This window comes from Anomalospiza imberbis, chromosome 4, assembly GCF_031753505.1.
Source record: "Anomalospiza imberbis isolate Cuckoo-Finch-1a 21T00152 chromosome 4, ASM3175350v1, whole genome shotgun sequence".
In the NCBI taxonomy this organism is placed as follows: domain Eukaryota; kingdom Metazoa; phylum Chordata; class Aves; order Passeriformes; family Viduidae; genus Anomalospiza; species Anomalospiza imberbis.
Window position 1 is genome coordinate 45,154,863 of NC_089684.1, and position 22,722 is coordinate 45,177,584.

Genomic DNA, 22,722 nt, shown 5'->3' on the forward strand with positions numbered 1-22,722 from the left:
ACCCCAGGGCTCGCGTGGATCCGGGATGCGGGGCCGGGACCCCCGGGGAGTCACACCGGCGGGGTCACACCGCCCTCTGCCGGCGCGACGGCGGCGGCGCGGGGAGGTGGCACCGGGGCTGTCCCCGGCGGGACGGGGTGACACCCGCCCCGACAGCACCTGTGTGACCCGGGCACCGCACCCCGCACAGTCAAAGGGCTGCGGTTCCCTCGGACAGCAGAACAGGAAGTATTTTATTCCCGAAACAAAGCACGAACAATAGAGCTAATGCGTGAGAGACGACAGAATCGAAGCAGGTCCGAGATTCCCAGGGGAAGATAAATAAATGACACAGACAAGGAAGAAATGGTTTGATGGAATGAGGGACGTGGAGACCGGACTCTTCCTGGAGTGTGTAGTGCCTCCCAGGACCAAACACCCGGCTGGGCACGGGAAGCATGAGGTGGGTGCTCAGCTCTTGACAGGGGTGGACGCAGCCTTCATCGTCTTCTTCAGGTGGTGGTAGTTGGGCAGGATCTTCATCAGGAAATCCAGCTGCAGCGTCTGGGGCTGGAAAGGGAGGCAGGGGAGGTGAGGGAACAGCCAGAGGGCAGCAGCTCAAGGGGGACAGGAGGTGGCAGTGTGTCCCCGTGCCATACACGCACCTGCGGCCGCTCGGTCTGCACGCGCCGCAGGCAGTCGGCCCCGTAGATGACGGTGTTTTCCGGGATCACCTCGTAGGTGTTCACATTGCAGCAGGCCCCGATGATGCAGCCGCTCGTCAGGATCACGTTCCTGCCAACAAACGCTGCCAGGGAGAAAGGAGAGAGAGGAGTCCCTGTGAGAGTTGTCCCCACAGCATTTACAGGTGCAAAATCTCAGCAGGGCCAGAGGTACCAAGCTGAGAATTACCTTTGGATTCAATGACGTTGTTGTCTCCCACCTTCATCGCTTGGGAATCTACAGGTCTGTGTTAAGTAAAACTGTAAAATGCTTTGCTTTTTTTCAGCAGATGAAAAATCCCGATGCCATTTTCAAACCACCACCCAACCCTGGGCTATCTGAACCCCAACAGAGCCCCAGAGATGCCTCCCCCTGGAGGGATCCAGGAGCACGATGTACCGGATGGTTTGTCACGGCACAGCAAGGATACAGCACCCGACCTCAAAAACATTGTTGGTGCCAATGACCATGGGCTTGGGTTCCACATCTTCGCTCTCTGGGGTTATATTTTCTGGGTACCTGCAAGAGGGAAGAACAGATTTCCACGTCTGAGATCACCATGACAGTGCTCTGTGGGGCAGCTCAACTTTGTGACAGATTGAAGCCACAGATATCCCACCCAAATGAGCTGGACTGTCAGAATTTTGAGACTGCTTAGGATTAGGATTCTTCTACTCTGTCAGCTTGAGAAGAATTCAGAAGGGGGACTTAGCAACCAGTATCTGAAGGGGGCCTACAAGGAAGCTGGAGAGAGACTCTGTCAGGAACTGGAGTGACAGAACAAGGAGTAATGGGCACAGACTTAAAGACGGGAAAATTAGGTTAGATATATGTAAGAAAATCTTTACTGTGATGGGGGTGAGATACTGGAATAGGGTGCCCAAAGCAATACTGGCTGCCCCAACCCTGGAAGTGTCCAAGGCCAGGTTGGACAGGGTTTGGAGCAACCTGGGATAGTGGAAGGTGTCCCTGCCTATGGCAGGGGGGTGGTATGAAATGATCTTTAAGGTCCCCTCAAAAACTTAACATTTGTGATTCTGTGGCTTCTCCCCAAGCCACAGTGCCACACGTGTACACAAAAGCACGAAGTTTGACTTTCTTTTTAATAAACTCTACCTCCCCAGGGTTTTTAAGCCCCCCCTGGGTGTCCCACGGACCCGTTGATGATGAGCGCCTGCTCCTCGATCAGGTTCCCCTCTCCGATGACGATAGGCCCCGCCTCGGCGATGATGCGGGCCTTGGGATGGATCACGGTCCTGGGCCCTGCGGGGACAGGCCGGCGTCACCCCGCGCCCGCACCGCCGGGGGGGCCGGGGCCGCGGCGGGGGACAGGGCCCTTACCGATGGTCACGTCCCCGCGGATCTCGCTCTCCACGCACACCACGGCGCCCGGCGCGATCTTCACGCTGCGGGGAGCGATGGGGCGGTCACGGGGCGTCCGCCGGGCCGGGCCGGGATGCGAGGAGGGGACGCCGCCTCCCGCGGTGGTCGTGGGAGGGATCGGGGGAGAAGCGGGAGGGATCGGGGGGGGGACCGGGACTCACCTCTTCTGCACCTTCTCCGCCATGGCCGCGGCCAGCGGCGCCTGCGCGGGGCGGAGCTCCGGGGCTGCGCGGGCGAGCCCGGCCCCGGCGGCGCCACCGCGCGGCCCCGAGCGCTGCCCCCGGTACCCCCGGCATCCGCGGGAGGGGCGGGGCCGGCCCCACCCGCCCCAGCTGAGGAACGGGGCTCGGGAAGGAGCGCGGCTGAGCCAGGCACCTGGAAAAAGAGACCGAGTCCCGTGTTTGGGGGTTCAGAGAGGGTCCTGCGTTTTCGTGCTTGAGAAACAGACACCGAGTCCCGTGTTTGGGGGCACCAGGCTCTTTTGGCCCTTTTTAGGATACTGAAATAAATAAATCAGGCTTTTATTTTTTTTCCCCCTCAGAAATGGAGACAAAGATCTGTGTTTTTTGCGGGGGGCTCCAAGTCCCGCGTTGTTGGCACTTGAAGCCAGCCCCACCCGGGCAGTCTCAGGGCAGTGAAACAGACTCCAGCCCTGTCTGGAGAGTGCGAGTGGAGGCTCATCCAGGCACTTTAAGGCTTTGATCAGAGAGCCCAAATCCTGCCTTTTGGGGTCAGGGCAGACCCCAGCCTGGTGAGAGACGACGGGACCCGGGGGGGCAGAGAGAGGCAGCGCCAGGCTGCGGGGCCACGGAGCGCGGGACAGCGGGCCCGACACAGGTGCGCGGGGCTCCAGGGCGCCTGCGCGGGGCGGGGCCGAGGGCGTTTAAACCCCGGAAGCCGCCGCAGGCGCCATTTTCCGGCCGGCGCTTGGAGGTGCCGGCTGCGGCCGGTGCGGGGTCCCCAGGCGGGGCCCGGGTGAGGTTCTCTCTATCCCTCTTTTCTCCTCCTCCTACCCCTTAGCCCTCTCCACCCCAGGTCCCCATTCCCTCCTCTGCCTGCTCCTCTATGCACCTCGACCCCCCAGTCCTCCTTTCCTTTCCTTTCCTTTCCTTTCCTTTCCTTTCCTTTCCTTTCCTTTCCTTTCCTTTCCTTTCCTTTCCTTTCCTTTCCTTTCCTTTCCTTTCCTTTCCTTTCCTTTCCTTTCCTGTCCTGTCCTGTCCTGTCCTGTCCTGTCCTGTCCTGTCCTGTCCTGTCCTGTCCTGTCCTGTCCTGTCCCGTCCCGTCCCGTCCCGTCCCGTCCCGTCCCGTCCCGTCCCGTCCCGTCCCGTCCCCTTTCTTGTCCTTTCCCCTCCTCTCGCTGTTCTCCAGTCCGACCCCTCTCTAATCCCCCTCCAGCTCTCTCCTTCACAGCCAGACTCCCCCTGTACCCCGCTGCTCCCCTACAAACCTTGACTCCTGCCTCTGTTCTTCCTTCTCGTTCTCCCTCCATCCTCCCTGCCCATCCCGACCCTGCCTGCCCTTACCTTCCCCTCCTGCTCCCCTGTGCCCCCTCTTCCCCTCCCTGTCTCCTTTATCCCCCTTATTCCCGCTATCTCTCCCTTATCTTGCCTCTCTCTCCCTTATCCCCCTCTCTCTTTGATCCCCCCCTCTCTCTTTGATCCCCCCATCTCTCTCCCATATCTCCCTCTCTCCTTTATCGCCCTATCTCTCCCTTATCTCCCTTATCTCCCTGTCTCTCTCCCTTATCTGTCTCTCCCTTGTCCCCCATTTCTGCCCCCTCTTCCCCTCCCTGTCCCCCTTATCCCCCTTATTCCCGATATCTCTCCCTTATCCCCCTGTCTCTCTCCCTTATGCCCCTGTCTCTCTCCCTTCTCTGTCTCTCCCTTGTCCCCCCTCTCTGTCCCCTGTTCCCCCTTCCTTGTGTCCCCGCAGCCGCGGGGTTCGGGGCGCCGCATAATAAAGCCCCGAGGGCCGGAGGCGGCGCCCCTGGCTCGGTTCAAAAGGGCCGGGATCCGCTCTGCGGTCCCCCCTTGCAGATGCCAACACTGCCCTACACTGCCGGGCTCCGGCTGTCCCTGCATCACACGGGGGCCAGGGCGGGCCCCTCCTCAGGAGGGGTCCTGGGCTGGGCTGGGGGAGCGGGGGCTGGGGGAGCGGGGGAGCGGGGCTTTGGGACGGGCCCCCTCATTAGGAGGGGGTCCGGGGGGTTGGGGGGTGGGAGGGCGGGCGGGAGGGCCCCCTCCGGAGGAGGGGGTCCTGGGGAGGGGGTTAGGGCGGGCCCCCTCCGGAGGGGAGGGGTCCGGGGTGGGAGGGGCTGGGGGGTCCGCCCCCCTTAGCCCCTCCCAGCCCGGACCCTCCCCTCCGGACGGGGTCTGCCCCGGCCCCCTCCGCGGGACCCCCTCCTCCGGACAGGGGCCCCCGGGGGGGGGGTGGGGTCAGGAAGGAGGCAGGCTGCTGTCGTTTGACACAAATGTGTAATTACGGTTCAGAGTGACGTGCCCCCTTCTGCTACCCCTCCCACCCGCCCCCTCCCCCTCCCCGGGGGGCCCCTGTCCGGAGAAGGGGGTCCCGCGGAGGGGGCCGGGGCAGACCCCGTCCGGAGGGGAGGGTCCGGCCTGGGAGGGGCTAAGGGGGACGGACCCCCCAGCCCCTCCAACCCCGGACCCCCCCCTCCGGAGGGGGCCCGCCCCAACCCCCTCCCCGGGACCCCCTCCTCCGGAGGGGGCCCTCCCGCCCTCCCCATCCCCCAACCCCCCGGACCCCCTCCTAATGAGGGGGCCCGTCCCAAAGCCCCGCTCCCCCGCTCCCCCAGCCCCCGCTCCCCCAGCCCAGCCCAGGACCCCTCCTGAGGAGGGGCCCGCCCTGGCCCCCGTGTGATGCAGGGACAGCCGGAGCCCGGCAGTGTAGGGCAGTGTTGGCATCTGCAAGGGGGGACCGCAGAGCGGATCCCGGCCCTTTTGAACCGAGCCAGGGGCGCCGCCTCCGGCCCTCGGGGCTTTATTATGCGGCGCCCCGAACCCCGCGGCTGCGGGGACACAAGGAAGGGGGAACAGGGGATAGAGAGGGGGGACAAGGGAGAGACAGAGAAGGGAGAGAGACAGGGGCATAAGGGAGAGAGAGCGGACAGAAGAGGGACAGAGGGAGGATAAAGAGGCCAAAGAGGGGATAAGGGGGACAGAGGGGCGAAAAGGAGGTGCGTAGGGGAGACAGGGGGAGAAAAGGAGGAGCAGGGGAAGGTAGGGAGATAGAAGGGGAACAGAGGTGAGAGCCAGGTTGGGTACCGGTGTGAGGAGGGGGCAGGCAGGAGAGACAGAGCAGGAATGGGGGGGGTCCGGCTGGGTAGTGGGTGAGGATGGAGCAGGAAGAATGGACAGAGCAGGAAAAGAGACGGGGATCAGGTTGAATAGTGGGTGAGGAGAGGACAGGCAGGAGGAGCAGGGAATGGTCGGGGTGCGGAATAGGGCGGGGAGGGGAGAGAAGGAGCGGGCGGTTTAGGGGCGAGACGGGGCAGGGCGGTACAGGAGGAAAGGCGGAAGGGGAGAAAAGCAGAAGAAGGAGACAGAAGGGCCTCACCCGGGCCCCGCCTGGGGACCCCGCACCGGCCGCAGCCGGCACCTCCAAGCGCCGGCCGGAAAATGGCGCCTGCGGCGGCTTCCGGGGTTTAAACGCCCTCGGCCCCGCCCCGCGCAGGCGCCCTGGAGCCCCGCGCACCTGTGCCGGGCCCGCTGTCCCGCGCTCCGTGGCCCCGCCCCGCTCACGCCTGTGCCGGCCCCGCCCCCCGGGGCCCCGCCCCCGCCCCGCTGTCCCGCGGCCACGCGGGGGCGCCGCGCTCGCGCCGCGCTCCGTGTCCGGCAGAGGGCGCCCTGCGGGTCCCGGGCCCACACGGCGGCTCCGCGCCCGCGCCGGGAACCGCCGCGATCCCGCACCCGGCAGCGCCCGCCCGCCGCCAGCCCGGGCCCGGTACCGGTCCCGGTCCCGATGGCGCCTCGATCCGCCCGACGGGCGAGAGGCGGCACCGCCCGCGACCCGCCGGCAGACCCCAGCGGCGCTCGGCCGCCCACCCCGGCCCCGGTCGCGGCCCCGCCGCAGCGCCCCGTGCTCGCGCTCCGTGGCTCCGGTCCCCACACCTGTGGCGGCCCCGCCCCCGTGTCCCCGCCGCTCTTGGCCCCGCCCCCCCGCACCGCGGTCCCGGGGCCATCGCTCGGGATCCCCGCTCGGCGCTCTGCGAGCCCCCGCCCGAGGGCTGCTCCCGGCGGGGACCGCTCGGAGCCCGGAGCGCTGCGGCGGGGCCGTGACCGTGGCCGGGGGTGCGGAGGCCGAGCCCCGCCTGGGTTTGCCGGAGGGTCCCGGGCGGTGCCGCCTCTCCCCCGTCGGGCGGATCGAGGCGTCATCGGGACCAGGACCGGATCGGGATCGGGATGGCCGCGGGCGGGAGGAGCCGCTCCGGGCCGGGTGTTGGGGCCGAGTCTGACGCTGCCGCTCCTGTCCCGGTGGCGGAGAGCCGGGTGGGGACAGCGGCAGCGGTTCCGTGGTGCAGACGTGGAACCGCGGCCAGGACCGGGTCCAGCGCGAGGGCTCCCACCGGCACCGTCTTCTCGGGGGGCGGCCCGGCCTGTGGGCGCTGCCCCCACCTCCCCCGGTTGTGCCATAAAAACTTGACAGGAACCGTTCATCCAGGAGAGGAGGCCATTCCATGAGTTCCTAATTATTTATTTTCACCTTGCACACATAAACCATCAAGATCAGGACATCCTTATCTCCTGCATCGGCAGGATTTGGTCCCAAGCTGCAGCTCACTGTCAGTGCAGTGAGAAAAAGCTGGGTTCTTCCATAAAAAAGCAGCTCTGTCTTTGTCCCAGGGGATGTGGCCTGAGAGGGAACATCTGGTCTCAAGGGGAGTGCAGCATGCATGGGGAGGCTGGGCAGATTTGGGGGCCAGGGGTCTCACTGCAGCACTTGAATCTCCATCCCTCCCTGTTTGCTTCCCTCTCATCAGTTGCCCAGGCAGCACCAGTGAGGATCACCTTAGCTGGATCTTTTCCTCTTCCTCAGCTTGTCATAGGACTCTAGAGGCTGACAGATGCTAAATTGCTATTTTTCTAGGGACAAAGGGAAAACTGCACTGTACGGAGACCCCACAGAGCTCTACCACACTCCCAGCAGATATCTGGGATGGGGTTGCAAAGCAGAGACCCCAACCCAGCGGTGGCAGGAATGAAACCTGAGGTGCAGTCTGGAGCTGAGCTTCCAAGGATGACAGCCAGCATTTCCTAGCAGCACCAGCAGGTTTGGTGTGCTGACATCCCAAAAAAACAAGTGTGTCTCCTTTCTCAGGATCAGATACTGTCGCAAGCACACAGAGCTTTCCACACTCAGGGTGCGCTGAAGGCTTTTTCTCCTCTTGTCGTTCATGTTGCTCCCAGCATCCTTCACAGATCCTGAGGTTTCACAGCCACCCATCCCTGTTTGTCCAAGTTAATGATTTAAACTGGCTGGATTGCTGAGGAGCTGGCACCCAGGCCCCAGGTAGCAGGCCAAGGATGCTTGCCCTCTGGGATTAATCATTCTCCCAGCTGCTGACACTGCCTCCATAAAAACTCAGGGATGGGATTCCCGGTGCCGCTTCCCGGCAGGAGGAGGAGAGCCAGCTCCAGCATGAGGGCAGCTCTGGCGCTGCTGCTGCTACTCTTGGCCGCTGCACAGGCGTTACACCGAGGTAAGAGTGATGATCCTGGGCTTTGCTGGCCCCTGGGATGAGGGGCACAGGGCTGGCGCCTCATTTCCAGCGTTTTTGGTGGCCTCCCCTCTCCCAGCCTGCAGCCAAACCGCTGGGCAGGACCAGAGAGGAAAGGGAAGGGGTGGGAGGATGGTTTGGGATCCAGGATGCCACTTTGGGGCGATGCTGGAGGAGGTGGGATGGGGAGACGACAGAGTCGCAGGGATTGGCTCCTTCTCTTTGTAAAGGAAAATGGGATTTCCTGAGCCCCCTGACAAGCACCATTCCTCTGTAAAACACACCCCTTGATGGAAATTATGATCTGCCGCCCTTTGCTGCCTTCTCAGCTCCACAGGGAATCCCCCACCTGCCAAAAAACACCTAAAACTTACCTGTCCCACATAGCTTTATAGAGGTGATCAGGAATGCCACAAGTTGGGACCGGGAGCCGACATTCCCGCCAGGCAAGAGACCTGCCTTTTCCATGGCTTCCCCTTTTCTGGCAACCCCCTGCCTTCACTCTACCCTTCCATTCCCACCAGAGCGATGTGACCCTCAGAGTCATGGCCCAAACCTCTGGATTTTGGGGAGGTGACCCTGCCCCATGCTGTAATCCCAGGAAACACCGGTATCAGTGTTTACCCTGCGGGTGCCAAGTCTGGCCCCACAGAGTCTGTAACACAAATCGATTGCGCTTTTCCAGGGATGACAGTGCTGCTAGGAATGTTTTCACTGCTGGCTGCTCCATAGACCTGGCCCAGAGCTCCCAGCCCTTATGGTTTCCAGGCCTTGCCAGAAAACCCAGCCCCACATATTCCATACTCAAAAACTGCCATATGATTTACCTGTAGAGGGTTTTCTCCCTGCTCCTTTCCCTGGCTGCAGAGCTGGACCAGCAGCCTGGATATCAGGGATGCTTCTCCCAGACCGGCTGAGCCAATGTCTCCCCAGGGACCACCCAAACCTACTTGGAAAAAGAAGTAACGGAGTGGAAAAAATTAACAAACCCCAAGTGAATAAAGCAGCATGTTCTGTGGTGGCAGAGCATTCTTTGTTCCCTACTCACAATTCCTCCTTCTCCTGCCCTTTCAGGGAAAGCTTATGTCCGGGAGAAAGTCTGCCAGGAGTACAAGATGCTGGGAAAGGAGAACTTCCGAACATTGTAGGTACCTCCTGCTACTGGTGCCCTCCGAGGAGGCCTGATACCTGAGCCAAGAACAGAAAACAGTAAATAAAAATCTTGGAAAAGGGCAGATGGATTCAATCCATCAAAAAGGGGAGATGCAATTCAACCCCTGGACTCTGATTGCTTTTAGTAGGAGAAAAGTTTGATTCATTGTTGAACTCCTCAAAACCAATTAAGTACCTAAATAATTAAGAATTCTCACAGAGCTGACATACAGTCCCCTGTAAGTGGCAGCCCCCAGCCTGGAAGCTGTTCCAGTTCTTTCCTGGCTGTTTTCCAAGGAATACGCTCTTATTTCTCTCAGCACCACAACCAACAGTGTTGAACCCATTTGGGCAGAACAGTCCTGTAATGTGATTTCTGATTGAAGATAAAGGCTCACCTGTCTCTCCCTGCCCTTGCTTCCTGCTCCCAGGACCATCATTGCCAACAGCCGGAAATATTCCAATGGCACCTTCGAGGAGATCAGCCACCTCGTCCGGGAAATCGTCTCCCTGGCCGAGACATGCTGCACCGACGAGGCTGACCCCTCCTGCTATGATGCCGGGGTGAGACTGACCAAAAACGGGTATCAGACGCCAAAAATGGGTAATGGGATGGGATGGGGTGGCCATAACCTCCTGTCCCTCCTGCAGTCCACGGCGCTGTCGGCCAAATCCTGCAGCGCGGACTCGCCCTTCCCGGCGCATCCCGGCACGGCTGAGTGCTGCGCCCACGAGGGGCTGGAGCGGAAGCTGTGCCTGGCCGCCCTGCGGCACCCGCCCCAGCCGCTGCCCCGCTACCTCCAGCCCTCCGACAGGGAGCTCTGCCAGGCCTTCCGGCAGGACCCCCGGGAATTTGCCGACAGGTGAGCCGGGGGGGGATCGCAGCCCGCTGAGCCCAGCTGGATGTGGCATCCAGCATGGATGGTGCCATGGGCTGACAGCCTGAGGTGGTACCTGGAGAGGGCTCCCATCCCTGGATGACCTTAACACCTCCAAATCCCACTTATGCTCTGGATCCCCTGATCCCGAGGCGCTGGGTCTCCTTATCCCATCTCTGCCGCAGGTTTCTTTATGAGTACGCCAGCAGCTACAGCCAGGCTCCCCTGCCTGTGCTGCTGGGCTCCACCACGACCTTCCTCTCCATGGTCTCCACCTGCTGCATCTCCCGAGCACCCACTGCCTGCTTCCTGAAGGAGGTGAGACCCTTTGGACCTCTGGGCTCGCCCCCATCCTCACTCCTCAGGGAGCCAGGCAAGCGCTGTGCTAATTTCCATTTCCATTCTCTTTTTGTGGCAGAAATTGGAGAGGAAAACCCTCTCCCTACTCACCCTGACATCAAACCGGATTTGCTCCCGCTTCTCGGCATATGGGAAGGACAAAGTCAGCTTCAGGTACAGGGGGAAATGGCCTCTCCATCCTGGAATAGGGGCTGGGCTGGGGGAGGATTCCTCTCTCCTGCTGCAGATCCTGTTGGCAGACAGCATCAAGAAATACAAGCTTTAATTCTGGTGTAAATCCCTGGAGTTGCTCCATGCACAGCACAGGTGCAGAGCATGCCCTGCCCTCTCCATGCCCTCCCTCCCTCCCTCCCTCACCCTGGCTCAGAGCTGTTTCCTGGGAAGGGGGATCCAAGCCCACGAGCCCCACACGCCCTGTACTCCCCAGCTACCTGGCCTTGCTGGCTCAGAAGGTTCCCACTGCTTCCTTCGAGGAGCTTCTCCCCCTGGCCGAAGATGCTGCCGAGGTGTCTTCCCAGTGCTGTGACTCGGTGGCCGAAGACTGCATGCAGAAGAAGGTAGGGGGGGCTGGAGCCCAGCCCAAAGCATCTCCCGAGTCCCAGCAGGAGCTCAGGGAGCTGAGGGCACCTGCACACGCCCTGATCCCTCTCTGCAGCTCTTGGAGCACACGGCCAAAGTCTGCACCGCGCTGTCGGCCCGGGACGGGCGCTTCGCCGACTGCTGCAAGGGGAAAAACCTGATGGAAAACCATTTCTGCATCCTGGCCATGCCCCCAGCGCCAGCTGCCAAGCTGCCAGAGGCATCAGAGCCGACCAACAAGGAGCTGTGTGCCAAGGAGGGGGCTCTCCATGCCACCAGGTGAGTGGGACCCACAGCAGCCAGGGTACAGTCATGGAATAGAACCACTTAAGTTGGAAAAGATCCCTAAAATCATCGAGTCCAACCATTTCCTGACCCTGTTATGTGCTTAGGTTATTATGAGGATAACCAGGGGAACATCCTCAATTCCCTCAGGGGAATTTGTGCCACCAGGCAGCCCCAGGGGCTGCACAGAGATGCCAAAAATGGGTCTCATCCCGTTCTGAGCAGCACCTGAAGTGAAAACTTGCCTGAGCACTCATTTCCCGCTCCAGGTTCCTGTTTGAGCTGGCACGGAGGCACCCCAGCCTCCCTGACGCCGTCCTCGCCAAGCTCTACGACTCCTCCGGGAAACTTCGGGGGGAATGCTGCTCCTCCAAGGACCCCTCTGCCTGCTTGGACAGCAAGGTGAGTGGTGGGGGACTCATCCTCATCCCCTCATCCCAGTGCCCCGCAAATCCCCGCAGAGGCTTTTCCCAGCCTGGTAACTCCCACCCTCTGCCCCCAGCGCAAGCGGATGGAAGCAGAGCTGCTCCCCTTTCTGGAAAGAGCCAACCAGCTCTGCGGGCAGTACAACAAGCTGCCTTTCCTTGAGTTCAAGAAGAGGTGAGCCTTTACCTTCCCCCCACAAAATTCCCACCTGGATCAGCGGATGCAATCAGAATTCGTCCATCATGTTGAGGGTGCAAAAACGGGATGCACCCACGCGTGCGTCCCCCCCTCCCCAAAAGCCGCGTGGCTCCGGAACGCCGCGGCTCCCGCTGTAACCGCGCTCCCCACGCCGCAGGCTGCGGGAGAGCCTGACGCTGGCCGAGCCCGAGCCCAGCCCGGCGCAGCTGGAGCAGCTCCTGGAGCAGCGAGCGTCCTTCGCCTCCACCTGCTGCCTCCCGGACGCTCCCCCGCTCCTCTGCGCTTCCAAGGTACCGCCACCGCCCCTCCTGCCCCCCGCGCCGCTGCGGGGCCAGACCCCGCACCGGGGCTGCCCCTCGGCTCTTCCCTCCTTTCCCAGGTGAGCTCGGAGCTGGGAGAAGTGTGCAAGGAGGAGTCCTGCCTGCTGGGATAGGGGCCCGGTGCCGGCAGCAGGGATCGCTTCTCCAGGCGGGCACGCATGGAGGGGGACCACGAGGCGGAGCTCCGTGAACACACAGGAGTGGGATGGGGCACGTCGGAAGGGAGCATCGGGGTGCTGGGCTGGAGGACGCCCGGCAGATGGGAGGCGTCACCGAGCCCACACCTTGTATTCCTGCAGCCAAAATAAAGACAAGCAAAGTGCCCTGCAGTGCTGCTGGAAAGGCTTTGCGCGCCCTCGGGGCCGTAGGGAGGGTGGGAGAGGGGCGCAGCTTCACCTCCGCAGGCAGGAAGAGGTCCCAGCCCTGATCCTGGGAGATAAAGCTCTAAAAAACGAAGCAAAACCGGGAAAAGACTCATCAAATGCTCCCAAAGACAGCAGTCTGTGTGTATTTGGGTTACTACCTAGAAGCAACAGCCCTATCACCTGAGAGGGGCACCCTGGGCACCCCCAGCCGCCCACCTGCCCAGGTGAGCCCTCCCCAGCATGGGTGGGGCTTTGGGGCTGCTGCAGGTGAAGAAGCCCCGGTCTAGGATGCAGGAGGATGGCAAACCCAGCCCAGAAAAACCACAGGAAAATCCCCTGAGCCCAGATGTGGCAGTTTTGTGTGCAACAAACACAGCAAGGGAAGCACATGAGGACACCTGGGTGCACAGAGATGAACCAGAGCGATAAAACAGAGCCAAAACCAAGAAGAACTCCCTGTTCAAGCCAGCTGGTCCCTTTTCTGGGGAGCACTGGCAGCCCCTGGATCACTGCTGAATTTCCCTGTAGCGTGAGAAACAAGATGGATTGGGCTGGCACGATCCCTGTCCATCTCCTGCCAGAGCCCCTCTTGTTGTGGGGTTCAGAACTAGAGAGAAAGAACAAATTTGTTTTAGTTTGGTTTTGGTTTCTATTTTTTTCCTCAAGGATCCCACTGACCTTGGACTGGACCTGCTGATGCCAAGGCACTGGATCCAACCACCCCCCTCATGTCACAGCCTGCCTTTGGCATTTATTTTCCAAAATATACATTTCCAATTTTTCTAATTATTTCTAATTTATAAGTTGGGTTTCACCTTGCTCTGTTGGGGTGAGTGACCCACAGCTCATTCCTGTGCTCAAGTTGGCATCCTTCACATCCCAGATGCACAAGGTAAGGGCTAACAATTGCAGTGACCTTCTGGGATTCCAAGGAAAACTGGAGAGGTGCCATGAAGCCAGCTGAGGACATCTCTGCCAGGTGACACCATCACTGCTTATGGGGGGAAAAGCCACCCAAAAATACTCAGCTGCTGTTCAAAACAACACAAATCATAATCCTCCTGCTAAGACCAGCAGATTTCCTTGGAAAGTTCAGGCTGCTCCTGCCTGATGCCCACCAGCATCACCTCCCCAGGGATTCCATCCAGTTCTTGCCAGCCTGGGCATAAACCAGTTGGCTTTTCTGCTCTCTGGGACTTTTATTTGGGTTTTTTTAATAGTAATTTTATTACTATAATGCAGTTGGCTTTTCTGCTCTCTGTTGTACCCGGGAGTTTTATTTGGTTTTTTAATAGTAATTTTATTTTCCAGCTCTCATTCCTCCTGCCCTCAGCGCCGTGACATGCACAGCGGGGGATTCACCTCCTGCCTTTTCATCCCACCACCTCTCTAACCCATTCCCAAAAATGTAAAGGAAGCAGCAAAGTTCCTGACTCAGTTGTGTGGGTTTTTTTTTTTAAATCCCCAGTCTTGGTGCTCAGCACACCACCTCCTGTCTGGTCTGTGCACTCCCCAGGAACTCATCAGGTTAAAGCAGGAATTCTGTGGCAGTGCAGGAACTTGAGGCTGGCATCCAGGGAAGCATCACTTCCTTACAACCAGGGAATGTAAGGTTGCCATGGGAAAAGCCCAGTGAGAATCACTTAAAGCACTTAAAACCCAGCACTGAATAGAACATTCTCCTGGCCAGTGCTCCATGAAGAATCATCAAAAGGCTGAAGGTGTCAGTTTTATCCACCTCTGAGACCTGCAGGGCTGCTGATTTCCCAGCCCTTTTGGGCCGGCAGCAACCCAGCCATCAACTCCAGCCACCCAAAAAACAGACAGGAAAAAGGGTCATACCTCCTTTTCATTTTATTTGTCTCCCAGACTGTGTACAGCACATCCCCAAAGAAGCAGCAAGCGTTTTTTCTTGTGGCTTCACTCCCCCCAGGCAGGCCCAGCTAAGCCTAGGAATCAGCAGCCATTTAGAGAGGAGGGGGATCAGCTCACAGGTGCTGCTGGTGCCACTCAGCTCACACCAGGGCTTCCAGCAGCTGCGTGAAATCGAGAATCCACTTCCCCATCCTGGACCCTGGAGAAATAGGAGCCCAAAAAAATGTCCCTTGGCGCCTCAGGGCCGTGCTCCTTGCCTGGGCACTGGGATGAGCCTTCCCCACCCTTTGGCACAGCCACGTGGCATCGCTTGGGCACCAACATTCCCGAGGGACTAGCACCACCGGGGTGGTCATCGCCTCCCGTATCCAGCTGGAATCACCGTCTCACCGACAGGAGGGGCTGCAGGAACCGGTGCAGATCCCTGGGGTGGCCTTGGCTCTCACCATGGCATGCTTGGGGCTGAAAAAGAAGGTTTTCAATCACGGCAGGGCTTTACACTGCCCCAGAGCCACCACCGGGCCCCTATTGCTGCCAGCTCCAGGAGCTCCCAGGCATCCGCCCGTGAGGATGAGCCCGGGCAGGAGCAAAGGGCTGGACCTCGGTGCAAACCAGTTTGCCCAGCAGCTGCTGCCACACTCACCAGTTCGAGCGCATCCTGTCTGTGGCAAAGCCGGTGCCGGGCTGGAGGGGCCTGTCCTGCTCGGGCAGAGGAACGCAGCCGGTGCCCGTGCCGGGAGAACCGAGCCCGGGGCCGGGAGGGTCACCGGCTCTCCCGGAGACTCCGGCCCCACCCGCTCCCAGCCTCGGGGGAACGCGGCAATGCAGAGCCCCCGGGGCCGGTCACCAGGCCCCGGCTCGAGCGGGAGCCGGTCCCGTGCCGGGAACTGGGAGCTGCGGGGGCCCCGCGGCTCCACCGCGTCCCCACCTCTCGCGCGGGAGGCACCAGGGACACCCGGCCCCATCCCGGGATGCTGATGCTGTCCCCCCGCAGAGTGACAGTGCCTAAACCCACTGTCAGAGCCACGGGACCTCCGGCGGGTCCCGCACCGAGGGGAGGGAAAAAAACCATCCCCTGCGCCTGCCCGGGCAGGGTCTGCAGCGCAGAGCCCGCAGCGCGGGGGCGACGAGAGCCAACGGCCCCGGTTCACCCAGTTCTGCCCCGGTTCTCGCCTGTTTTCCACCAGTTTTGCCCGCTTTCCCTCACCCGGTCCCTCCCCTCTCCCGCCTGCTGTCGGGAACAGGGAGGGCGCCCGGGGACGCTGAGCTCGGCTCAATCCCTGCGGCAAGACGCGGCGACAATGGAAGCAGCTCCAGCACAGCCCTCAGGCCGCCCGGAACGGGACCGCGAGCCCGGCAGAGCCATTTGGACCGGGACCGGGACAGAGGCGCCGCGGTTGTGGCGCCCTCGCGTGGCCGGCGCGGGTATGGCAGACGGGCCCCGCACCAGCGCAGTGTCGCCGTCTGGCGGCCCCGGCGCGGCAGCGCAGCCCCGCCGGCAGCGGCCCCCGCGCCCGCAAGGACATTGGCGACACGGGGACACCTTTCCGTCACCCCTTTATTCAAGCCGCTGCACGTTTAGCCCTCGCCCATGGAGCCAGCCGCTGCTGCCGTCCGGGACCCGCCCGCAGGTACCGGGAGCTCCTGCGGAGACAGCGGAGCCCGTCGGCCTCGGCACCCCCCCGCAATGCGGGGCTCCGGTCACACTGGCTCGGTCGCCCCCCCGCTCCCCTGCACCTTCACGCGATGCCCGTTTCCCGCACATCTTCGCTTCTGGAAGGTCCATCCTTGTTTAGCGTTTCCATCTCTTCCGCCTTTCTCTTCCTACGCTGCCTCCGACAGTGGCTTGACGGGAGGAAAAATATAATAAAAAACAAACAAGCAAAATGAGGCAGAAGGGGACATGGCAGTGATGCTCCTCCCTCTCCCTCGGCTTTTACCCTGCAGAAGATCCACATGGGGTCACACCTGCTTTCCAGCCCCAAAGGAATGTCCCAGGCACCTCCCAACACCTGCAGGACCATGTCCCAGCAGCCTGGGGCAGCCCCAGCTCAACCTGCCTGGAGCCAGGGGAGCCGAGCAGGATTTGCTCCCTCTTCCCTTTCCCTTCCCTTCTCGCCCCATTCCCCCACGTACTGGCTGCAGAGGCAGATGCCGACGACGAGGATGATGAGGGCGGCGATGGCGACGATCAGGGAGATGATGACGATCTGGCCCTGGTCCCCTCGCAGGTAGAACAGATCCACCCTCTCGCAGCGAGCCCCGGTGTAGCCCCGCTCGCACCTGCCCCGCAGCACAGGGGAGGCACGGGGCGGTCCCAAAAGCTGCCACGGTGCCCGTGCCCCCCTCAGGCTGCTCTCCCGGGGAGGACGGGCACAGCATCCCACCCCGTGCCGCCGTGTCCCCACCGCGGGTGACTTACACGCAAGCCGGCGTCTGCTCGGCCACGAGGAAGCGGCACCTCCCTTTGACACAGTAGTGCTGGTACTCCTCCGGGCACCGGGAGAAGTGGCTCTGCCGCCGCAGCTGCGTCCCGTTCCCTGGGGGTGACAAGCACGAGGACTACCCCAGGGGGGTGACAGTTCTGCCCAGAGGCAGCAGCACCCCTGAGCCGGTGCATCCCCTCAGCAGCTCCGAGCCCTCCCGGCTGCAACCAGCGGGGTCGGCATGGGTGTCCTTGGCTTCCCAGCCCAGCCATGCCACACGGCTACGCTAGACAAAACACCTGCTCACCCGCCGTCCTGGCCCGCTCCCCCGCTCCCTTCCAAGGCCTCCGGCTCCCCCCAGCACCTTCACACCACCCCCTTACCTGTGCATCCCTTGGCTGTGCCGCAGCTGAGCCCCTCGGTGCCGTGGCCGGCCGTGACGTTGGTGTCGGCGCCCGCGCAGCTGAAGAACGCCAAGCCTGGAAGGCAGCGGAGGCAGCTCGGAGGGGAACCCCCAGCACCTCCCCACAGCCACAGGGGGGGCGCTGGCAGCGGGCTCTGCAGCTGCGCCCACGGCCCCCCTGCGCTGGCAGCATCAGCTTTTCCCCAGGGCCGGGAGAAGGGAAAGCCGGTCCCCGCCTGCTGCCTCCACCCAGCAACGCTCCGGCACGGAGGTCTGGGAGCCAGCGTGGTGGGTTTTCACACAGCCCAGCCAGCTGCTCCTCTGCCCGGGGAGGATGCAGGGAGGGATCCCCAAAGAGATCTGGACTCATGGAATTATTGATTGGTTTGGCCTGGAAGGGACTGTCAAATTCATCTCGTTCCAACTCTGCTGCCACGGGCATGGACACCTTCCACTATCCCGGGTTGCTCCAAGCCCTGTCCAACCTGGCCTTGGACACTTCCAGGGATGGGGCAGCCACAGCTTCTCTGGGCAACCTGGGCCAGGGCCTCCCCACCCTCCCAGAGAGGAATTCCTTCCCAGTATCTAATCTAAACCTGCCCTTTGTCAGTGTGGAGCCGTTCCCCTTTGTCCTGTCGCTCCGTGCCCTTGCGACAAGTCCCTCTGCAGTTCCCTTGGAGCCCCTTAAGGCACCGCAAGGTGCTCCGAGGTCTCCCTGGAGCCCCGCACAACCTAGGGAAGGGGAAAGGGGCCACCACTGTCTCCCCGTGGCCCTGGGGTGAAACCGAGAGGCGGCCGAGCCCGGCGCGTCAGAGCAGCGGTAACCGGATCGCTGGCATACCAGCACTGACTCAGCACGGCCCCGCTCCCCGCCCGGCCCTCCCCAGGGATTCATCCGCCGAGGTGGCACCCAGCGAGCGGGGACAGGTCCTGCCTGACGGGGCAGGGGCCCGGGTGGCTCCCGCGGAGGTGGCCCGCCGAGGCGGGGCTGTTGCCATCCCGCGTGGGGGCACTTGGAGGCTTCCCAGAGAGTGGAGAGTTCGCGCAGCCAAATCCTGGCAGCCTCGTCTCCCGCTCCCTGTTTCCTCATCCGGCACCTTGGCAACAGCGGTGGGAGCTGCCCGGCCAAGCCTCCGGAGTCCCCCCCGTCCCACAGCGGGAACAATCCCAGCACACACGTCCCTCCTGGCTATATATAGACACCACGGCGCTAAGGACGCGCTGCGGGTGACAGCGCCCCGAGAGAGCCCGGCGGGGAGGAAAGGGAGCCCACCGCCCCGCCCGGGCCAGCCGCAGGGTGGGAGCTGCCTGGCGGGAGCCAGGGATGAGCCATGGGGCGGCTGCACCCTGGGATCCAGCTGTGGGCGGCGTGGGCATGCGGCGGGACAGGGAGGGAGGGAGGCTGACTTCACTCGCGGTGACAGAGTTCACAGCTCGACATGGAAAGATCCCCACCAAGCTGAGCTCCCCACCCTTATTGCAACCAGATGCGGAGTTCTGGCATCCTCCGGGCTGGCAGCCCCTTGGCAGGACCGCCCTGGTGGCAGTGACAGCCACGGAGGGAGGGGGCTGTGCCCACCCACGGCCGCATCGCGGCACCCAGAGGCTGCAGGTGCAAACACCCTCACCTCCCTCATGCACGGGGAGGCTGGCTCCACAATCTTGGGCTGCAGCCTTTCCTGAGCAGCCAGAGATAACCCAGGAAAGTATCCCAAACACTGGATTAGTTTGCTGCTAACACCCCCTTGCTCACTCAGGAAAGCCCAAACCGTAGGGGAGCAAACACCCAGGACATCACTGAGCTCTGAGGGGACACACCAGCCCCAAAACAGGTTGGCTACCCTTGGTTTCCTCCTGCCAGCACAGGTTTGGCAGGTTTTGCCAAGTGCTGTCACCAGCCCTGCTAAAGGGCCAAACCCAAGCTGCTCCCTGCGGAGAGAAAAGTTCCCCTGAAATCCCAGTGCAGGCACTCTCTGCCAGAGAGGGTCTCAGCTGTCCAGCTTATCTGTGGTTATTTCCTGGCAGCCATCAGCAGACACCTGTCTGCAGCTGCCTGCTTCCCAAAAACTTAGGAACTAACATGGGAATTAATGCTCACACACTTGCTGGATAGGTACTGCCCCCCCCTCCCCTCCCTGCCTCCGACATGCCACATTCCTGGCGCTGCCAAGGATGGCCGCGGGCACTCAGTCACCCACCAGCAGCGTCCCTTCAACAGGCGGTAAAAGCATCCCGGTCCTGCTCCAGGATCCAGCCAGGACATCCTAGCCCCCATGCTGGCCCCAAGGGATTCAGGGATTCAGAGGCACGGGAGCACTGGATTGGAACTGTGGGGAGTTCCAGGATGGAACCTGGGGGCATGGGGGGAGCCCCGGGATAGGGTTGGGCAAGCACCAGGCTGGGCACACAGGAAGGGATGGGATGGGATGGGATTGTCCAGGGGGGCACAAGGAGCCACTGGGATGGGGCTGGAGAAACACCAGGATGAACACTGGGATGGGACAGGGTCAGCATCAGGATGAGGTGTAAGAGGGGGGAACACAAGGGTCCAGCAGAACGGGACCCAGGAGCAGCAGGATGGGATGGGGGAGCACCAGGACAGGCAGTGGGGAACACCAGGATGGGAGCGGGAGGCAGGTGCAGGATCATCAGTCTGGGAGCGAGAAGCAGCGGGACCAGAGAGAGGACTGTGCCGGGACAGGGGCTGACACCGGGCTGGGACAGTGGAGGTGACACCGTGAAGGGGCGAGAATCACCGGGCCGGGACAGGGAGGAACACCCTGCCAGCCGCTGGGTATCCCGGGACCGGGCAGGTGGCGGGGCAGGGGGACGCCCGTGCTTACCGGAGGCGAAGGCCAGGCAGAGCAGCAGGGTACCGGAGCCGCCGCCCGGGGCCGGGGCCGCCGCCGCCTCCATGCGCGCCGCCGCCGCCTGCCCGGTGCCCGGTGCCCGGCAGCTGCGGCGGGGCGGGACGAGGGCGGCCGCTCTGGCACCACCGCCCTCCTCCTCCTCCTCCTCCTGCGCCTCCTTCTCCTCCAGCTGCGCGGCTCCCACCCCGCCGGAGCCATCCCTTGGCGGTCTTGTTGTCCCCTCCCGGGTGTCCCACCCACGCGTGTCCCACCTCGCACCGGCCGCGCCTGGCGTCTCCTGCCAGGAGGCGTCGAGCAGATGCCTCGCCCCAGATCGCTGGGGATTTGGGCAGCGATCCCAAAAGAGGGATCCCCCATCCTGCCATCACGGCTTCCAGGCAGGGCTCCCGGGATCCCCTCTCCAGAGGGACAGAGGGCGCGCACCCCAGTCCAGCCTCGCCTCCCCAGAGCATTTATCCCCGGCCAGCTTGTTGTGGAAAGGTAGATTTATTCACCGCGAGCGGCTGTAAAACACCCTCCCGAGGGCCTTGGCAGGCAATGACGGCAGCTCCCAATTATTCTGCAAGGGTCTGTGCCTTGGCAAAATACACCTCGCGGTGTCATTTTTGCCTCGGGGTGTGCTGGGAGGATGTTCCCGGTCCCCTGAGTGACGTCCTGAGGAGCAGAAGAGACCCGGGGGTGAAGGTGTCCCCCGGACGCTGGCGTGTCTCCTGCCATCCGGGGTCGCTCAGTAGGGATGCTTCGCCGCGGGCTGGCGCTGTCCCGGCTCCCAGCAGAGCACAGGAGGGGACAGGAGGCGCAGGAGGCTCTCCCGGCAGAGAGGGGCGCGGGCAGGGAGCGGCGGTGGAGCCCCCGGGCGCGAATGAAGGTGGAAATGAAAGACTGGAAAGAACGGGTGACCTCAAACCGCAAGCTGGCAGCTATTAATGCAAGTGCTGGCAGCCACCCAGCCATGCCATTTGGCCGCTGGCCAGAGGGTGAGCAAGCTCCCTTAGCCCTGGCCAGCCAAAAATTCCTGCTGCAAGCTCCGGCACACCGGTACCGCCGGCCCCTCGGCTCACGGCCACGCCGGCTCCCTGCCAGCGGCCCCCCCAAACAGGCAAAGAGTGATAAACCACAAGGATGGTGCAAAAGCTCTGCTGAGGGCTTGGGCAAGACCAGCAAAACTGGCAGCTGGCATCCGGATGTGGCACAAGGCCATCCAAGAGGAGCTGGCTTCATCTCGGTGGGGTGGGCAAGGCCAGGGAGCAGGCAAAAAAATTAAAAAAAAATCCTAGTGCCCACCAAAAGAAAAGTTTCCCTTACCAGCATCTTTCATATCTGGATAAAACTGGAGGGGAAGGGCATTTTAAAGAGCTTTTAAAGAGTGGAGCCTCAGGGCAGGTGTCACCAGAGGCAATGGTTTCCAATCTCCGGCAGCAATGGGAAAGCGCCGGCAAAAGTTATCCCCAAAAAAGGATCTCTCCCTGGCCGTGTCCCCTGCTCCGCTGAGACCGTGCCGGGAGGACCAGACAGAGGTGACCAGCAGGTGGCAGCTGGAGCCCAGGGCTGGTGGCCTTCAGGGGAGCTCGGGGCTTGCCAGAGCCCAGCCCTTGGCGCCCCAAGACGCGGCTCGGGCGCGGCGGTCGCGCCCAGGGCCACGGCGAGGAGCAGCGGCTGTGCCCAGCCCCGCCCCGCCCCTCCAAAAACTCCTGCCCGTGGAAGCGCTCAGCACCATCAGCAACAGGGATGTGAGCTGGGAAGCAAGGACATTACCACGCTGTTCCCACGGCAGCAACAACAGCAATATTTTCCCTCCTCCCGAGCAGAGGGAAGGTTTCAAGGAGAGCTGAGATGCTGATAGCGCCCCTCTGCCTCAGGAATGCCAGCTGACTTGGATTTTGTGCCCTGCTGGTTTAGGCCCAGAGCCAGGATCCATCCTGAGAAAACGCCACACGACACAACAGAACAGAGGGCTGAGTAACCCCGGGTAAAGATAGCTCGGCCACAGCCCGGGCTCCAAATATCCTTTTCCGTAGTGAGCGTGCAAAATTCTGGGGAGGATGAGTTCAGCCGGAAAATATGTCACCCACGGCACAGCTCTTCCCAGAAGGAAAGAGGTTAAAAAATGGTCCGTGTACCTCCTGCTGTGCCACAGGTGTCTGTCTCCTGGCTGGATCCTTTGGGCGCTGGGAGCTGCATTTTGGGAGCTGTTTGTGCCGTGGAAAGGCAGGACCCTGACTGCCTGGCTCCCCTTGATTTATGTACCTGGCTTGTTCCCCACCACAGGCACCAGATCCCTCTATGCAGCAGGCAAGGGCATCCTCAGGGAGGTCCAGAATCACAGAACAGTTTGGATTGGAAGGGATCTTAAAAGCTCTTCTTGTTCCAACCCTGCTGCCATGGGCAGGGACACCTTCCACTATCCCATGTTGCTCTGAGACTTGCCCAGCCTGTCCTTGGACACTTCCAGGGACGGGTCAGCCACAGCTTCTCTGAACAACCTGTGCCAGGACATCACTATCACATTCAGGCAGGAACTGGCATGGCCCTGAGAACCAAGAGGGACAAGTGCCAGTGACACAGAGCACCCCAAGTGCAGCGTGTGCCGCCCACTGGCAGCGTGTGGCGCTCAGCATCCAGTTCCGGTGCCTCATACCAGGACAGGCGGACCGGTCCCACCATCCCGTCCCGGCGCCCACACGCAGCACGCTCAGTCCCTGGCTCCCGGTGCCCGTGCCCCGCACCCCCGGCGGTGCCCGGGGCCGGCAGGTGCCGCTGTGGGCC

General features: G+C 62.2%; 3 protein-coding genes across 4 annotated transcripts; 1 reads left to right on the forward strand and 2 right to left on the reverse strand.

The window, feature by feature from the left end:
- Positions 1–212: 212 nt before the first annotated feature.
- Positions 213–2,321, reverse strand: DCTN6 (dynactin subunit 6). Its single transcript, XM_068189230.1, has 7 exons — positions 2,247–2,321; positions 2,044–2,108; positions 1,860–1,965; positions 1,133–1,221; positions 892–939; positions 645–787; positions 213–549 (listed from the first exon to the last, which is right to left on the reverse strand). The coding sequence occupies exons 1-7, from the start codon at positions 2,267–2,269 to the stop codon at positions 451–453; spliced, it is 573 nt and encodes a 190-aa protein (XP_068045331.1). The 5' UTR covers positions 2,270–2,321; the 3' UTR covers positions 213–450.
- Positions 2,322–7,616: 5,295 nt separating this feature from the next.
- On the forward strand, positions 7,617–12,341 carry GC (GC vitamin D binding protein). Its single transcript, XM_068189231.1, has 12 exons — positions 7,617–7,801; positions 8,894–8,963; positions 9,403–9,535; positions 9,623–9,834; positions 10,035–10,167; positions 10,268–10,362; positions 10,637–10,766; positions 10,865–11,067; positions 11,343–11,475; positions 11,576–11,673; positions 11,855–11,987; positions 12,077–12,341. Exons 1-12 carry the CDS (start codon positions 7,690–7,692, stop codon positions 12,128–12,130), a joined length of 1,506 nt encoding a protein of 501 aa, XP_068045332.1. The 5' UTR covers positions 7,617–7,689; the 3' UTR covers positions 12,131–12,341.
- A 3,456-nt stretch (positions 12,342–15,797) lies between these two features.
- BTC (betacellulin) lies at positions 15,798–20,069 on the reverse strand. Of its 2 annotated transcripts, XM_068189232.1 has the most exons (7): positions 19,930–20,069; positions 17,067–17,162; positions 16,680–16,797; positions 16,394–16,540; positions 16,198–16,269; positions 15,995–16,102; positions 15,798–15,901 (listed from the first exon to the last, which is right to left on the reverse strand). In XM_068189232.1, exons 1-6 carry the CDS (start codon positions 20,000–20,002, stop codon positions 15,997–15,999), a joined length of 612 nt encoding a protein of 203 aa, XP_068045333.1. In that variant the 5' UTR covers positions 20,003–20,069; the 3' UTR covers positions 15,798–15,901; positions 15,995–15,996. The 2 variants fall into 2 exon arrangements, with proteins under 2 accessions (XP_068045333.1, XP_068045334.1); XM_068189233.1 differs by lacking the exon at positions 16,198–16,269 and having other exon boundaries at positions 19,930–20,066.
- Between the last annotated feature and the right edge of the window lie 2,653 nt (positions 20,070–22,722).

Coding starts and splice junctions, on each gene's coding strand:
- DCTN6 (XM_068189230.1), bottom strand. CDS start 2,269: ATGGCGGAGAAGGTGCAGAAGAG. Junction 788..891: donor CAACGTCATTGAATCCAAAG/GTAATTCTCAGC, acceptor TCTCCCTGGCAG/CGTTTGTTGGCAGGAACGTG. Junction 550..644: donor TGCAGACCGAGCGGCCGCAG/GTGCGTGTATGG, acceptor CTCCCTTTCCAG/CCCCAGACGCTGCAGCTGGA.
- GC (XM_068189231.1), top strand. CDS start 7,690: ATGGGATTCCCGGTGCCGCTTCCCGGCAGGAGGAGGAGAGCCAGCTCC. Junction 10,767..10,864: donor AAGACTGCATGCAGAAGAAG/GTAGGGGGGGCT, acceptor CCCTCTCTGCAG/CTCTTGGAGCACACGGCCAA. Junction 11,068..11,342: donor GGGGCTCTCCATGCCACCAG/GTGAGTGGGACC, acceptor TTCCCGCTCCAG/GTTCCTGTTTGAGCTGGCAC.
- BTC (XM_068189232.1), bottom strand. CDS start 20,002: ATGGAGGCGGCGGCGGCCCCGGCCCCGGGCGGCGGCTCCGGTACCCTG. Junction 16,798..17,066: donor CACAGCCAAGGGATGCACAG/GTAAGGGGGTGG, acceptor TGTCACCCCCAG/GGAACGGGACGCAGCTGCGG. Junction 16,270..16,393: donor GGCATCTGCCTCTGCAGCCA/GTACGTGGGGGA, acceptor ATGGTCCTGCAG/GTGTTGGGAGGTGCCTGGGA.